The following is a 17894-nucleotide window of genomic DNA, read 5'->3' on the forward strand; positions in this document are numbered from 1 at the left end:
AAGAAGGCATTCAGTAGTCACCTGGCCATGGCAGAACCATTCCCGGGTAAAACCCTACCATTTGCTTCATTAGAAGGCCAGGATTTCATTCTCTCACTTCCCCTTTCTGTAAGGACTCCAGTAGCCTCTCCTCAGCTTGGCTCCTTGTGTATTGTTTCCTAGGGTTAGTTCTCTTAACAGGAAGTAGGATAAAAGCACTTTTCTTTTGGACAAAAGGTTTACTTGGTATCAATCATGTTGTGGTTTCCTGGTGATATTTATTGGTTAATGAATATCTTGGGTACCCACACTTCTGTTGTCACATAGGAAATTCTCCATTTCTCAGCCAGTATGGCTATTTGGATTTATGAATTCTAGCTCTACTAGAAAAAAATACTATACTGTGAACCCTGAAGTTTTGGTCTTTATTCTTGGCCTCCTGCCCATTCTTACCTTGATCCTTCTGGATGTAGTAACCCTGCCCTCCCCAGTCTTCTGTATTTCATTGACCCAGCAAACCTAAACATCTTCTGACATCTGCAAGCATATTTCTGAATCTGGCCTCTGCTCTATAGTTCTTTTTTATAAATGACATGCCTTTTTTTCCCCTTCCTAAAATTTAAATTTTAAACAAGTTGTAAAGTATATAACGTGTTGTTATTGTTTTATAAGAAAAGGAGTTTTTTCGCCATTATAAAAGTATAATTCTCATTATATACAACTTAAAAGAGAAAAAATATATATATGAAAGGAAAAAACTCTCATTTATATTCTTATGCCCCAGCACTTTCACATTTACCCCTGTTGAAATTAATCTTTTATTTCTAGTCAGATTTTAATTTTTTAAATTTTATTTGTTGACACATATGTACACATAATTTTGTATGGTGACTTCAACACTAAAAGGTATGTTTTCTACAGAGAAATACTGATAAATATAAGCCAAGTGAGACTTTGCTATACAAGCAGTACCTAAACATGTATAACACATTTTCAAGCCTCTTTACACAAACTCCCTTTTAAGTCATCTTATTTAGTGATTTAACCATTACCAACCAACAGTTGTAAATATTGCTAAAATGGTTACAAGAAATGACATCAAGAAAATTTCTTCTTTGCATTCTTGAACTCATCTCATGATAATTTGTTACCCAGTATTTACTAAAATATGCAATATTCACCACATGTTTACTAAAGTGTTGCTTTAAAGCTGATCACAGAAGATTGGAAATCTTTGGGTTTATTCATCGGTAACTCATCCAATTTTGATGACTCATATGTCAGGACAAAATTTAGAAAAAAGGAGAAATGTTAGGCTACTAGTAAAACATTAACGTTTCAGTTTCCAGGAATTTCAATGTATGTCTGTCTGAACTTTACTGCCTCAAACTTTTTTTTTTTTTTATCCCTGTTCACATTACAGTGTAAAAATAATTTGAAAAGTGGTCAAAACAATTCTACCAGCCTACCTTTTTTCTTGCCTTTGTTAAAGCCAATGATCCTCTGCTTTGTATTTCTATATTTCTTACCTCTTCATTTAACCTGTTAATTATTTAAAGTCATGAATAACAAATGTTTAGCTCCAAAGTCAATCTAATGTATCTTAATGAATTTCCTATAATATTAAAAAGTATTACGAAGCCCTAATTTCTCCAATAAGCCATATTTTTATATTTCTTCCAAAATATTTAGCTCTTTAGTGTAGACTCTATAAGGTAGGTCTAGATATATTCTATTATGGTCAAAATACTAAGCCAAAATTCATCTGCTGCTGAAAAATGCCCTTTTGTTTTAAATAAATTATAATCACCTCTAGCACACAAAAATGTGAACTTGAGAAATGGAAGTTATTTGTTAATCTAAAAGCCTTTAAAAAAAGATTGACAGGATTAAATATCAGTTTTATGCATATGTAGTGTGACATTTTCACTTTGTTCCAAATTATTTTATTTTTGTGTGACTCCAGAGTTTGTAAACATGCCATAAAATTTGGCAATTACATAATGATGATTTCACGGTTCTAGTTTAGTATAAAAGTAGCTAGACAGAGCAGCAAAATTGATTTTCTTTTTTACCTAAATGGAAGGAAACAAAAGGAAATTGAATGAAAATCTGCATTCAGACCACCCTAGAATTATAATTCAGCAACCTATTACACATGAAAAGAAAACCAGGTCAAGTGTCCGCTGTTGTGTTATGATGTTCAGCCAACAGATGAAGTTCAAACAACCTTCTGTTGAACCCGTGCCTTGATTTATTACCCAAAATGTTCCAAATGCATATGACTTCATGCTATCTCTTGTCTCCTCTTACCAAAGGTACTGAGAGGCAGGACTGTCCCTAGGCAAAATCATGAAGTAGGTGAACCATGTTTTTATTCCCTATCCTTTTGCAATGACAGTCTCGCCTTAGATTCTTTCCACTTCCCTGTCCCCAAGTGCCTATTCCCATCGTTCATTGCTTCGGATTTACCCAGTTTTCCTGGAGGCTCATACTGTTTCTTGTTGTCCAGTCCCTCTTTGACTTGTAATTTTCTTGCTCAAAAATGTTCAGTGGCTCCCCAAGAGGAGCCAGGCAGTCAAGATGATCCCTCCTTTCCTTTGGAGTCTTATTTCCCATTGCTCCCTCCAGGGTTCTACTGCAGGTGGGTCACTCACCTTGCCATTTTTATTTACACACTGTTTTCCATACTACTCCTTTTGCTTGATCAGGCCTCCACCACTCATCTCCATTTTGTGGAAATCCTAATAATCTTTCAAGGCTCCACTCAGCTTTACCTACTCCAAGTATCATCCCTAATCATACCCCCACTCCCATACCTCATCTGTACCACTCATATGACTCTTACCACTTCTAGCTTTGTATTATAATATTTATGTGTATGTCTTGTCTCCAGGCTCTGAGCTGAGTCTTTTACAAACATAATCTCATTTAAATTTCACACAACAATCTGATGAGGTAAGTGTTACTCTACCACTTAACAGTTAAGGAAAGGAAGGCTCAAGTAGGTTAAATAATTTGCCCAAGGCTACATTGCTAGAAAGTAACAGAGCAAAGACCTAAATCCAGATCCAAAACATAATATTCTTTCCACTGAACCATGTGCCATTTTTCAGTTCTTGCCCATCTTCTGAAAGATGGATGGAGCTGTAGGATGGAGGAAGAGGCCAACTTAGCCTTTCTAATGGTCAAATATGTATTGAACAACTAGAATGCATTGATAATTACTGCATTCCTAGGTAGACCTTATTGGTTAATGAAAATCCTTGAGGAATTCAATTAAAATATGAAAGAAAATAAAACATACCTAGAGTTGCCAGAATAAATACATATTGGAAGAGAATGTTCAAGAAATTTTATAATTCAAGAAAGGCTAGATAACATTGGATTTGAGCACTCCTGGGAAATAAGTGCAAGGAAAAGAAGTAAATGTGGGGTTGACAAATAAAAGCTTCTGATAAATCCCCTAGGATTTTAACCATTTGGTGTGGTTGGGAGACTGAAGCTATGCTGTTTACTCTTAATTTCTCGTGAACTGACAATATCTCTATTGAGTATAAAGCCTATTTTTGTCATTCGGCCCTGGTGTGACCTCTTGGGTAAGTTAGGGGAAAGAAGCTTAGTGCTTTTAAGAGAGAAGTCTCATCCCAAATAGACTGTTTTTACTACTATCCCCAATAGCATTCAGGACCAAGGAGTTTCAGCTCACCTGGACCTCTCCATTCTGGGAAATCTTCAAGCGGGGACCTTCCTCTTGCCAGTCATAAAGTAGAGGCCCCACCCCTGGAAAGAATTTAGACTTTGGATCTCTATGTGTTTACACCAGTGGCAAAAAAAAAAAAAAAAAAAAAAAAAAAAAAAGGGCTACCTTTGTTTCTCCTCTTTTATTCTTATCTCATTTCCTGTTCCCCCCTGCCTGTCATATTATTGGTTGTCTTATTTCTTTAACCTGAGTAAGATACAGTTATCATTAAACATGTGTTCTCAGTGCTCCTCTATTAACTCCTGAGTCATTCAGTTTTGTTTGCAATCTCCGTTTCAATTTATGCATGCTCGCTGTATGCTAATCCAATTCGTATTTGGCTCTACAGGTTTGTTCCTCATACCAATCTCAGTAATAATTTAAAAATTATTATTTAGGGGAAATAATGCATATAATCTAAGCTTGACTGCAGCATGTCATACCAGACTTCAAGTCCTATCCTAGAAAGCTGGAGGATTTATGTTTCAGTTATGTGCTAAATCTGAGGAATTCAGCAAGCCTAACAGGAAAACCACCTTCATCCAACTGGAAAAAGCTCAAAAACAAAAGCTCTTTCTTCTTTTCTTTAAAGTTTTAATGATTTTTCTTATTCTCTAAAAAAAAAAAAAAATAATAAATAAATAAAAATAAAAAGTTCTCAAAGATCATTTACATTTTTTGTCTTACTTTTAATTTTGAAATAGTTATAGATTCACAAAAATTACAAAAGAAATGAAAAGGGAGGTTTTGTTTACCCCTCACCTCATTTCACCCAATGGTTATATCTTTGGTAATTATAGGTAACTAACAAAGCCAGGGAATTGACATTGATCTAATTCACTTTTAAATTTCAAAAGAGGAAAAAAAAACAACCTAGTAAGTTTTAAATTTCATTCTATATCCTCTTTCTGCTCACACTAAGTGATGCAGTCCTGGGAAACAAAGGGTGGTCTGCCCATAGGACCACAGAGAAAGTTCCCGCTGCACATCTTTAGAGATGATCCTCAGATCTCATTTAATTCCTAGGTCAAGGTTACAGCAGAGCCCACATCTGAAGACTTTGGTTGGAATCAGGTTCTGCTGTCAAACATGTGACCTTGAGCAAGCCACTTGACCTCTCCAAGTGACTTTGGATCTCTCTGTGTTTGCACCAGCGTTTTCAAATATAATAAAATGGAGAAAATATTCTCCTGCCTACTTACTGGATTTTGTGAGGATCAAGTGTGATGATGTGTAGGAAGGGATAAGGTAAGCTGTGAATCAGCAATCATGAAAGTTTCTATTCTTTTCTCAAAATATTGTCAGTTGCCAAGACGTAGTTTTCCAGAGGTAGTTTTCTTCTTAGAAACAGAATAAAACCACTTCCTTATTAGCCACCAGGCCAAGAATTTCCATCAGATGCAAATGACTTTCCTTTTCTACCACTCTTAGTAGGACAGGTACTGGACAAGCACTCTATGGCTCATTACCTACATACCCCTGAGGCATAAGATCTATTTTAATATAAATATTTCTTAACATTTTCTTCTAAAAGGTCTAATGCATTTTTTAAAAATATGTTTTATTGATTTTTTTTTTTACAGAGAGGAAGGGAGAGAGAGATCTAGAAACATCGATGAGAGAAACATCGACCAGCTGCCTCTTGCACACCCCCTACCGGGAATGTGCCTGCAACCAATGTACATGCCCTTGACCGGAATCGAACCCGGGACCCTTCAGTCCGCAGACCGATGCTCTACCGCTGAGCCAAACCAGTTTCTGCTAAAAGGTCTAATGCATTTTAAGGAGCTTTTATTTTTTGTTCTGACCTCAGGATTCAGCCTTACTTTTTTTTTTTTTTTTTTTGCCATGAGATGTACAATAGGTGGTTTTGACAATAGTGAGGAATTATAAGGATACCAGATTAGACAGCAAATGGTTTATGAAGTAGAAATGGAAATCCTTCAAGCTGCATTGTGCCTTGGTTTGTCTGGATGCATAATATAAACTCCCCAACTCACTAGTGGATTCTGGTGTGTGGATAATAAAAATGCTTGTCTTGTCAATGGAGAAATGTGTAGGAGAAAATAAACTTAAATCAAGGAAAGTAAAGATAAAAGTCTTTGTGTGGAGTGAAAGCCTGGGCTACCACAATAAAAATGTTAAGATCTGTTTTCTCTCCTCTCCCTCTTCTATGCAGGCTGGCATGGCTCTGACCTATGACCCCACAGCTGCCATACAAAATGGGTAAGTAACCCACATTTTCTCGTCTCTAATTACTAAGATGTCTTTGAGCTCTGAAATCAGAATGGAAGAAAAATGTTCAAATCTGTCTTTTATTTTAAATCTCTAAACAAAAACGGTAAACCAAACATTTCTCGCCATTGTATTTAAGAGACTCTCCCATGTCACCCATTCTCACAATGCCTCTGCCCATATTAGATGCTATATGTTCTCTCTGGAACTGTCCTTATTTATTACAAACTGAAAGGGGAAAGAGTGAAGTTTCAGCTCCCAGTCTGAGCAGCCAAAGGTGAACTCAGGGTGGTGCCAATGTCTAGTAGACAGGGAACATTTCTCCCTTCTCCTGCAGGTACCATCTCTGTGCCCTATTGCCTTAGACTGATATATATATCTCTTCATCTTCGATCACCTGCTATGTGATATGTCTTTATCTGTGTATTCTCTTAACAGTATATTGTTGGATTCTTTGAACTATTTCAACAGTTAGTGGCTATTAGATACTTACAATAATGAATATTTCCCTCATGAAACAAATTTTTTTTTAAATGCTGAAGATACCCATTGATTTCATGTACTCTCTTCTGATACAGAATGTATTCCATCAATCCATCCCTGCCTTCAATATCTTCCTGTGCAATGTACATTGAACATTCTTATCAGACTACAGATATACTCATATCACTCCCTTCTTTTCACAGGTACACAACTTCAGTCTTCTATACATTCTGTCTTCCTGTATTCTTCTCTAATGAATCCCATTAGATTCTGAAGTCTGGTCTCAAACTTTACTGGAGTTTCCCTTGCTGATGCCCTCAATGATCTCTGAATTTTCCATTTGCAACTGTAACTTTTTTAGCCTTCTATTTGAAATCTTGCCTCAGTTAGCATATTTTTTAAACCACTTATAGCTTCCTAAAATTTTTCTCTTGGATCCCGCAACTCCTTCCTTTGCTGATCCTCTTTGCTCCCCACTCTTACTGATCTTTCAGTATCTTCTTTTTCCATCTTTTCTGCTTACTTTAGCTCATCTTTCTCATAGCTTAGTCTTTTTTTCACTATCTTCTTTCTGGTGATCTCATCCACTGCTCTTGGTTTTAGGAACTGAAGACTCCCAGGTCTGGTCTTCAATTTCATAACCAGATACACAGATTTATTACCTGTGTTTCTAACAACTTATTAGGTATAGGTACTTGATATCTTTATATGTCCCAAATAGGTCATTTACCTTATCAACTCTTCATAATATAAACCAAACTAATGCAAATGAAAAACAAATATCAAATTGTTTTTTTAATTCACTCTAAAATCATTTAGACTGATAACTCCAGTTCTCTATTTTTTTCTCTTCTCCAACATTCTTTATGATCAAATTGGTCATTAAGACTTATTCGATATATCTTTGAACTATAGCTTCAACACTCATCCCATCCCCCTTGCTACTTGTTGAGTTCATTCATTCATCATTCTCTAGCTGTGCTAAACTTTTACCTGTCTCTACCATAACTCTCCAAACCATTTTCACATTGCTTTTTCAGTAATTTTTTAAAAGCAAAATATGATCTTAGGAATCATCTACCTGCTAGATTTAAAGTATTTGGTGGATTTTACTATCTGAGAACAAATTTAGAGCTTCCAAAAGTGGCACAAAAAGAACTACGTGATTTGGTTCTGAAACTGAACTGGACCTTCTGTGATTCTCAGAATATCTCACAACTTTACTTTTCTGTGTCGTCTTATTCATGGAATTCTGTCTGCTTGGGTCTCAGGCATGGTAATCTCTCTCTGTCTCTGTCTCTGTTTCTCTCTGTCTCTCTGTCTCTCTGTCCCTCTCTCTCTCCCCCTCCTCTCCCTCTTCATCTCCCTCTTCCTCTTTTCCCCCCCTCTTCTTCCCTCCCTCTGTCCCTCTCTCCCTTTCTTTCTCCTTTACTCTCTCCCTTTTTTTTCTTTTTTCCTTTCTTTCTCTCTTTCTTTGTATACAGCTCTCATTTAAAGAACAACATCACATTATACCTGGAAGAGCTGGTTACGTAATTAGTCATAAGAGAAGCAGTATAAGAAGTGGTTAAGAGTATAGACTCCAGAACCAGCCTGCCCAAATATGCATCCAAATGCTGTCAATCACCAGAAGTGGGCAAGTTGTCTTCCTCTTCTGTGAAAGAGGAGACAACAGTAACAGTACCTTTTCCTAAGACTTGTAAGGATTAAAGACATCCTAAATGGTAGAGTGTAATCATTAGTGAAAATGTGGATGCCACCGTTGCACTATATTTGATGTTTCCGTGATACGTTTGAGTCTTTTTATCATGCAGCCATTGACCCTGGCATTTATTTCCCTCTGGACTATTAATGAAAGCAGGTCCCATGTGTTATTCATCTTTATAGACTGTTTAACCTAGCATTGCGCATGCCAACTCAGAAATAGAAATGTCACTGATGACATCTATTTGGCTCCAGCTAGTTGGCATTAGAACCATTTCCCTTCCCGACATCAACCCACTCTGTCCCCATGTAATGCCTTAATCTGATTCTCCTTAAATACAACCTCTAGTTTCACTCAGAACTTACCAACTTCCCATGACTTTCTCATATCCTAGATTAAGAATGAAATTATGGGAGCCTTAGACTATCCATTGTGACAAGAAGATAAACATGTTATTTAATAAAATTGAAAAAAGATGATAGAAGCTAATTAATATTCATTTCATACTTCATATAGATGATTTTTAAAATGTTTTGCTCATCTTTGGTTTTATTATCTATTTACAAAATTTCCAAAAAAGAAACTAGCAGAACAATCATTTCTATGCATGTAAGATGTCAAAATAACCACAAATATTCTTAATGTACTGTCCCTTGAGTTAACATTAGTGCATGCCTTTTAGAGGTATAGAATCTGATTTAGATAAGTTAGTTTATTGAGGAATCTAGTATAAATCCAGAATAAAGTATTTTATTCCCTATTTATATTGCTGTATTCCACCTAACATTTAAACCTTCCTCACAGAGCAGTAACCTAACAGAAATAGAAATATTTATTACTGTAGGAATGAAACTGGTCCCATTTTACATAGAACAAATGGTATTCAACTATAAAGTTGCAACTCATTCTTACCCAGATAATATTATTAAACACTTCTTCATGCTGATTCAGTTTAGTTTAACAAACTTTTTTTCTTTAGAATATCTATCTGTTGCTCTTTTAAAAATCATTTTGATGACACATATTTGGGAAAAAAAATTTTGCATCATATCAAGGACAATGGACATGTAGACAATTATAGTGCAAGATATAATGGAAATGTTATTTGATGGAATCATGGAGTAGTATGAGATATGGATATAGATTAATTTCATATGTATAAAATACTTCTAAAAGGGTCACAGCAAATGGTTAGAGCAGTTCTCTGGAGAAAGCCAGTGGAAATAGGAGTGATAGGGACTTAATTTTCACTGTTTGTGTTTTTATATTGTTCTCAAAAAGAAAAATAATTAAGGCTATAAGACCACAAAGAATAGGCATTCTAACAGGAGATTATAAAGCTTCTTCATGAGACATAGCACTGTCTTTTTCTCTTGTAGATGCCCATGTCATAGTTAGAGCACCTATTTGATGACTCCATGGTATACTGTAGCTATACACTCAGCCATAGGGTTTTCTGAGTATCATAAGCAAATGCATGTCGGGGTTATTGCTAGTAGCTACACAAATTGTCTGAAGAGTTAAATGTTCTGAATTCCCCACATTAATAAGCAATATAAAGCTGAAATAAATATTCCCATATTTAGCTTGATATTTTTAGCCGATAAAAAACATACAGTAGTAAATGTGGACCATGGTAAATCTGTGCTATTTACATTTGGGCAACAGAAAATGTCAGTTTTGTCATCTGCTTGGATCTATCCAAAATATTATTTAATATTTTAAAAAAGTTCAGTGTCCCTTCTATCTAAGGCTTTGAGAGTTATAGTGAAGAAGTGTCTGGGTCACAATGGAAAAGTAAAACTATAGTTTTTTTCAGAGATGAACGTATGAGAATAATAATAAAAAGTCCCTGCTTTTTCAAAGCTATACAGTATAACTCCATAATTTGTTATTACTGTTGCCCTCTTGCTTTTTTAGCAGTCCCATATCAAATTCTATCACTTTAAAATATGAGTGTGGGTGGTGGGAAATTATCCATCCCTCTTTTCAAAATCTCATCTTCCCTGTGCCTTTTTATTAGGGCACAGGACGCTGTGTAGAAGGCTCTTGGATCGTCTGTCTTGAATAAAATGCATTCTTGGGAGAGATATGGGAAATAATGTGTTCTATAGCATTGGTTTGCCGGCTATTTTATATGGGCATTTGATATTAAGTGATGCAGAAACCTTGTCTTATTACACTAGCACAGAAATCAAATGTGAAGGGTACATTGGCATTACAGTAAAAATGACCAATAACTTATTAATCTTATGCTACAGTATTACCCTGAGGACAGTATTCGCGGTTCTGACTAACAGTGTTGCCCACAGACAGAAAAAGACAAGCCGGTGCTGTTTATTTCAGTGTGCAAATAGGATTTGGTGTGATTTTTCTACTATAAAAGACATTCTACCCTGGAGTTATCGATATATTCATGTTACTTTTATTGTCAGTGCACTGAGATTTCCCCATATTCCTACTGACTGCCAAATCCCCTGAAGATTACTTTTCTGCAGACAGGATAATGTCCCGTTAGTGACCTAGACTTGCGTTTCCTGGACTTGTAGAGGCCCCTTGCCTTCAATGTCAGGGAACCGAGTAACTCTTTGCATTCTTTTAAAAATATTCCATTTTTTTAATGAATGCCCCAGCTTAGAAATCCATAGACAGACAGGTCGCACTTAGTTACCTTCTTTGAGCCACTTTGGCATCTGGTATTTTGTTCATGTGAAACCTCTCTGGAAGTAACTCGTTTTTATACCTAGGGTTTAGGAATAAAAAAAAGTAGGGTTTCTCAGCCTCAGCACGATTGATGTTGTGATCAGATAAGTGGGAGTGTGGGAGCTGCCCTGTGCCTGGTCAGATGGTTAGCAGCCCTGCAGACCTCTACATATTAGGTAGCGGTCTCCCCCTCCCATCCTAGTTGTGACAACCAAAAATGTCTCCAGACCCTGCCAAGCGTCCCCTGGGGAGCAAAATCACTTCCAAATTAGAACCACTGGGCACAGTATAAAAGGAATGCTTGTCACACACAAAATGCTATGTGAATTGTGGCCAAGAAATATCTCGTAAGAGAGTCAACTGTGTTCCCAGGAAAACAGTTTGTGAAAGAATCCATTCCCAGTATTCTCTGCTACAGCCTTCGCAAAGCAGAGTGCCTATGTAGCAGATACAAAGAGCATAAAGTCCCATGGTTAGAATGACCTTCGTTTTGTTGGGTTTCTCTTTCCTGTTCCCCAGGAACAGAACAGTTATGCTTGAAGTTTTATTTGGATTTTTTTTTCTTATGTGCTGGTTATGGGAAAGTCATTTTAAATCATGACAGGTACATGGCAGAGACCGAGAGAGAAGAGTGAGGAGGTTGAGAAACTCATGCTGCCGTTTTCTTTGTGGAGCCTGGTCCTGTGTGTTTTCTTTTAGCTGCCGTATCGCTAAGCCTTCAATGCAGTCGCAGCCTCTCCTGTGATGGTGTAAGCAAGGGTTTCTTGTACATTCATCTGGTTTATGTCTGGACTTGGGAAGCGCTTCTACCAGAATACCAGGATTAGGGGATCAAGACGGTGTGCTGATTCCTTCTTCCCAGGATATTGTCTGGGAAGATATCCTCTCTGCCTTTAGCAGCAGTATTGGAACTTGTGAGAAAGTATGAAACATCATTCTTGCTGGATGGCTAGGATTAGAGCAGATAGAATGAAAATGCATTCAATTGACCCCCTCCCCACCCAAGGGCTCCCTTTGTTAGTATTGATTTCGATGGCTGGTTTCTTTATGTGTCTGCCCTCTGCTTTCCCCATAGAATTTCTGTAAACTCTGCCTGTCAATCCAATCCTTACTGCTTTCCCTTTTAATACTCCAGTCGGTACGTTTTACAAAATAAACCAGCCACACTAAAATGCGATGCACAGTGTGCTCCATTCGTGTAAAAGGCGGAAACTGGGTTTTTAATAGAAGTTAATCACCATGTGGGGTGCCTCTCATGTCATTATGAGCCCAAAATACATACTTCTGTTCACTTCCTCATAAGTAAGACTTGTTAAAGATAAGAGCTAAAGGAGATTTTTAAAGGCAAACTATGATTTTTGTTGGAAAAGGACTATTTTCCCTAGTTACTAAGACCCAATGCATGCTGAAAGCATGCATTAGTTAAGTCTCCAGGAAGCATTGATAAATATGTGATGATGGTCTCTATCTTCTCGGGGTTCTATTCCTGTTTCCTACAGGTTTAGGAGAAGTCCAAGATCAAGGTCTGGCAGATTTCATTTCTGATGAGGACTCTATTCTTGGCCTTCTCACTGTGCCTTCACACGGCATTTCCTCCATCTGTATGTGTGGAGAGAGACAGACAGAGACCGAGGGGGCGGGGGGTGAGGGAGGGGAAAGAGAGAGAGAGAGAGAGAGAGAGAGAGAGAGAGAGAGAGAGGGAGAGAGGGAGAGAGAGAGAGAAAGAACTCTGTAGTGTCTTTTCTTATAAGGACACTAATCCTTTCAGATCAGGACCCCACTCTCTTGAGCTCATTTAACCTTAATTGCTTCCTCAGAGGCTCCATCTCCAAATATAACCACGCTGGGTGTTAGGATGTCAATATGAATTGTGGAGGGACACTCACATTCAGCCCATAAGATAATCTAATTGGTTTTTAATTACTAGTTCAGATAGTGATAAGAGCAATGAAAAAAATCAATGAGGAAAGGAATAGAGAACAATGGGGACAGAGATGGTGGTTACTACTTTAGCTCAGGCCTCTCTGAAGAAGTGAAAGTTGAGTGATCCCCATAATGAGTAAGAGGTAAGGAAGACTTAGGGAAGTGAACATTCTATAATAGGTAGAGAGAATTGTAAAGTCAGTGATCAAGATGGGAGTGAGAATGACAGGACCATGAGACAAAAAGGTTTGTACAGTTGGATCCTAATTGGCTAAGGGGAGAGGAGTAAGAGAAAATATTAGAGAGGGAGGTAGATGCATTGTGCTAGTTCAGTGGTCGGCAAACTCATTAGGCAACAGAGCCAAATATCAACAGTAGAATGATTGAAATTTCTTTTGAGAGCCAAATTTTTTAAACTTAAATTTCTTCTAATGCAATTTCTTCAAAATAGACTCACCCAGGCCTTGGTATTTTGTGGAAGAGCCACACTCATGGGGCCAAAGAGCCGCAGGTGGCTTGCGAGCCACAGCTTGCCGACCACTGTGCTAGCTAATACTAGGGATTAAACTTTTATTCTCATTGCAATGGAAAGCAATTGGAGGGTTTTAGAATGATTCATGTACAGATAAGATTCGATTTAGATATCTAAATAGAGAAATTATAAGGAATGTTTTAGAGTCTTCCCCATCTTTGTTACACATGATATATGCTCAATAAAATGTTTTAAACATGGAAGTGTGGATGTTTTCTTACATAGTAATTGACTTCTTTTAAACATCAGATTTATTAGGTGTTATTTACATAGAATATGTATTCATTCTTTGTAGTGTACAATTCAATGAGTTCTGGCAAACACATAGTCATTCAAGCAGCAAACAACCAAGATATAGAAGAATTACATCACTTCCCCAAAGTCCCTCATGTGTCACTGTTGTCAACCCCACCCCCAAACCCCAGCCTTTGACATCCACTGATCTATTTTCTGCCTTTATAGTTATGCATTTTCTATATTATGATAAAAATGGAATTATAAAATATCAAGTCATTTGAGTCTGACTTCTTTCATTTAGCATAATTCACTCAAGATTCATCCTATTAAATGAATCAGTAGCTCTTTACTTTTTATTGCTGAATAGCTGTCCAATATACAGATGTACCAGTTTGTTTATTGTCACAGTTAAAGGATATTTGGCTTGTTTCCAGCCTTGGGAAAGTATCAGTAAACCTGCTGTAAACATTTGCATTAAGGATTTTGTGCAGACATATGTTTCCATTTATCTTTAGTTAATATCTACCAGTGGGGTTATTGGGTTATATGTGATGTGCATGTTTAACTTATAAGAAACTTCCAACCTGTTTTTCACAATGGCTGTACCATTTCCACGAGCAAGGAATTACACCTTCTCTGATTTCTTGCTACCACTAGTATTGTCATTTTATTAAAAATTATTCATTCTAATCAGTATGTAGTCAATAGGTTTTTTTCAAACTGTACAACTACAAATTTAGAGGTCTGATGGGTATGAATAGAAAGGATGTGTAAAGAATAATTGTTAGTTATATTTTAACCAAAATAATATGATGCTATAATCCTTATTGTGAGCTAATAAAGTAAGTTTGACACTATAGTTCCATAATACTTGCTTGGAGACTTTTATAGACTATATGCTCAAAGAATGTATTCCTTAAATTAGGGGTGTCGAACTCAATCAGAGAAGGGGCCAAAATCTAAAATCCAGCCTAAATCGCGGGCCGAATGGTTTACTGAACAGTCATAAACTGACAATGTCATAAACTGACAGCGGAGTGCAGTGATGACAGCGCGGTGCAGGCCACATTGCAAGGCCTGGCGGGCTGGATTTGGCCCGCGGGCCTTGTGTTTGACACATGTGCCTTAAATGGTAAACTTGAATTCCAGCCTTTCTATATTCAATGTGAGGTCTTGTGGAATGCATCTTTAGAAAGGTAACCCATGAGATTTTTGTCATGGGGACTCCTGAGGTCTGATGTAGCTTTTGTCCCCAAAAGCCCAATCTCAGTCATGCTTTTTTAAAAATTTTAAAGTAGTAGTTGATAGTAGTTGACTTTTACTAACAGTATGGCAAAGTAAAACACTGATTTCATTATCCCTGATGCTGGTACACGTTTTCTCAATATATCTTCCCATCAGTGAAATACTCCATCATAGGCAACCTGGTTTTGTCTGTTCTTGGTCTGGCCATTTCACTTACCAGGGAGAGAAGAAGGAGGAAACATGTTTTTAAATCTGGCTGAGGAATTTGAGCATTGGGTACCTTGTGGACTCTAGGGCGACATCTGAGCAAAGTTGGGTATGTCACTGATCTCGGATCTAGAATCTGTTCTTCAGTAGATCCCTGGAAGGATAATCTTCCTCTGATCTGTGAAATCCTGATTTGCTAGTATCATTCATTCTACATTGTTCAATGAAGGGACATGAAGGACTAGAAAAAGCAATGCTTTTTACAGAGTCTACAGGAGTATATCACATACATCCAGAATCTCCACCAACACCATGACTGAATCTCTACCTAGACACAAATCGTCCACTTCTCTTCTCACAGAGAAAGTATTTAGCTTAGTTTTTTGCATGAGAGTATGATCACATACCTCACACAACTTATCCAAAACTCTTGGAGCTGATTCTGTTTCTTCAGTGAAAAGGTATAGATGCAATTTGTGTTTAAGGAATACCAGCCTCCTTTAGAAAGCTTGGTACTATCATTTTGCCTTTCTTTCCAAAGAGCTTTAAAATGGCATTGCCTTTCCAAAACAAAACAGTGCCTGATGCTTTTCTCCCCCTGTTGGTTAAAACACAGTCACGCTTGCCTGGCATAAGAGATTGTGTGTGGCCGATTTTATGAGATGACTCCAAGTTGTCTTGTCTGTTCAGAAGGACTTAACTTCTCTTAGTGGAGTCCAATACAACAAACCTCCTGGGTGCTCCTGTTCAGAGTTGGTGGGCAAACGTGAGGGTGGAAAACTCTGTCTTCCCCAGAAGTGCTTGGTAGCATTTGTTGAGCAGCCAGGCATTCGGCAGCTGTATGAATCTTCTTCTTTTGTTGTTGTTTTCTGTTTGCAGATTTTATTCTTCACCGTACAGTATTGCAACCAACCGCATGATTCCACAGACATCTATCACGCCATTCATTGCTGCTTCCCCTGTCTCCACATACCAGGTATGTCTGATTTCCCCGCCCCTCAGGAGAGATCTCTCTTGACAGTGGTAATCGCCATAGAGGCCAAGACACAGTAGAGCTTTTAAAGATTGCCCTTGCACACTTGACTCACGTCCTGACGTGGTAGTACTCAAGTCACCAATTAGTCTACCCTTTCGAGGGCTTGTTCGCATCTATTTCACTGAATGATGAAACCCACCTTGCTTTTCATTCTTCTGAGAAAACACCTGCTGAGTTTTCATGATTATGCTACTGCCCAGACAACTTTAGTACCGCTGTCTTTCTCACCACTGAGAAATGATTTTGTTTGCTGTCTGTTGTTTTGGTTGTCACGCTTCCTAGATTGTTTTTTTCTGAGAGCACATTTCTCGCATCCCCTGCCCTTCCTCCGGCACGTTTTACCATTTTCATCTCACTTTGTCACAGTTGTCCTGTGCATCCATGTAAAACTACATGGACTGATGTTCAATCATTTCCCCCAGGAAATAGAAAAGATGATCAAAGTGGTAAAGAGTGATTCCTCCTGTCTGTTCTGACTTCATTCTCAGTTCCTAAAGAGCCAAAGGGGACCTCAGGGGTTTCACATAAACACAAGAAAACCCAAGAACCGGTGTGTGTCCTAAAACAGATGTTGTAGCCAGTTAACTCTGTGTACACAGGTGGATTGAAATAGTCATACTTCTCCCTTAAAAACGACTTCTTATCTTACTTCTTTTGAGTTATCCACGATGTGATATCACTCTCTGCTTCTCTTTCCCTCATAGTGTTCCTCAGACAATTCTTCTGATTCTAAGAAGAAATCGCTGTTCATGTTACATAGTTTCTAGTGTCATTTTTTCTAAACTCTGGAGAAAGAGAAAAGAACAAGAGTGAGAGCGAGAGGGAGAGCGAGAGAGAAAGAGAGAGAGAGAGAGAGAGAGAGAAAGAGAGAGAGCAAGAGCGAGAGCGAGAGCGAGAGCGAGAGAGAGAGAGAGAGAGAGAGAGAGAGAGAGAGCAAGAGCACGCACACCATGTGTTTCTCTCTATTGTGCAGATGGTGGGGATGGGGGTAGGGGCTTTACAATGGGTAACACTCTGATGCTGCTGACTGCTACTAATTCAGTTAAGCGTCACCTTATTCAGCCACTACATACTTCATCTCGGGATGCCCCAGCTGTCAGAGCATCAAACTTGAGACTATTCACATTTTTTCTGAGCGGATCCCCCCTGAAGCAGTTCATTTTCATTCATTTCCTGCACTTAGATTCTTCATACATGTTGGTGGGCGAACAGAATAGACTTTCGTGTGGATTGCATCCGCGGGTCTCTGAATGACTGATTTCCTAATTGCCTTTCCCTGGGACCCCTGATGAGGCTCTGTGCAGGTGCTGTTCCCTTTTTTTGTTCCTCACGCAGGCCTGCCTGGTTGTAATATGTATTTGGGGCTTTTTTTTTCTTTAACCTCCCCACTACCCCCCTAATCTTGGCCTCTGTTTCAGCCAAGACCACCCATTGAGCCCCAGTATGGAGCACTTTGGTGACATGAATAAAACATCCACAGAAAAGTGACTTTACTTGGGAGGGCTCCTAAGTGGAATTTAACCCCAGCTCTCTTTTCTCATAAAAGGAATTAGAGCAATTTCCTATGTTGTTGATTCTTGCCTTTCAACACTTTGTCCTTTTTTTTTTTTTTAAAGTCTAAATGGCATTGGCAATTTTGCTTGTGTGAGTATACTGAAAACAAAATCTTTAAGGTTCTTTATGTGACAAACAGCTCTTCAAGTTGACGTTCGCATTTGGCTGACAAGGCCCATTTCAGAACAGTTGGCTCAAATACTCATTTTTATTTACACACCAGTTACTATGAAAGAAAAAAATTACAAACTTACTTAACTTGGGTTTATCCCAGAGCATTTTCCCCAATTTTTGGTTTATCTATTTACCTCTT

General features: G+C 37.9%; 1 protein-coding gene across 12 annotated transcripts in view; it reads left to right on the forward strand.

Moving 5' to 3' along the window:
* The window catches only part of RBMS3 (RNA binding motif single stranded interacting protein 3), a gene marked incomplete at its 3' end in the record, with an annotated part of 624952 nt that overhangs the window by 494756 nt on the left and 112302 nt on the right, over positions 1-17894 (forward strand). For all 12 annotated transcript variants that reach the window (XM_084902493.1, XM_084902500.1, XM_084902503.1 and 9 more), the window contains exons 8-9: positions 5901-5947; positions 15871-15967. In XM_084902493.1, the coding sequence (XP_084758619.1) occupies positions 5901-5947; positions 15871-15967 (144 nt within the window). The remainder of the gene's footprint in view (positions 1-5900; positions 5948-15870; positions 15968-17894) is intronic.

The sequence above is a fragment of the Pipistrellus hanaki genome, assembly GCF_964339955.1.
Source record: "Pipistrellus hanaki genome assembly, chromosome: 13".
In the NCBI taxonomy this organism is placed as follows: Eukaryota; Metazoa; Chordata; class Mammalia; order Chiroptera; family Vespertilionidae; genus Pipistrellus; species Pipistrellus hanaki.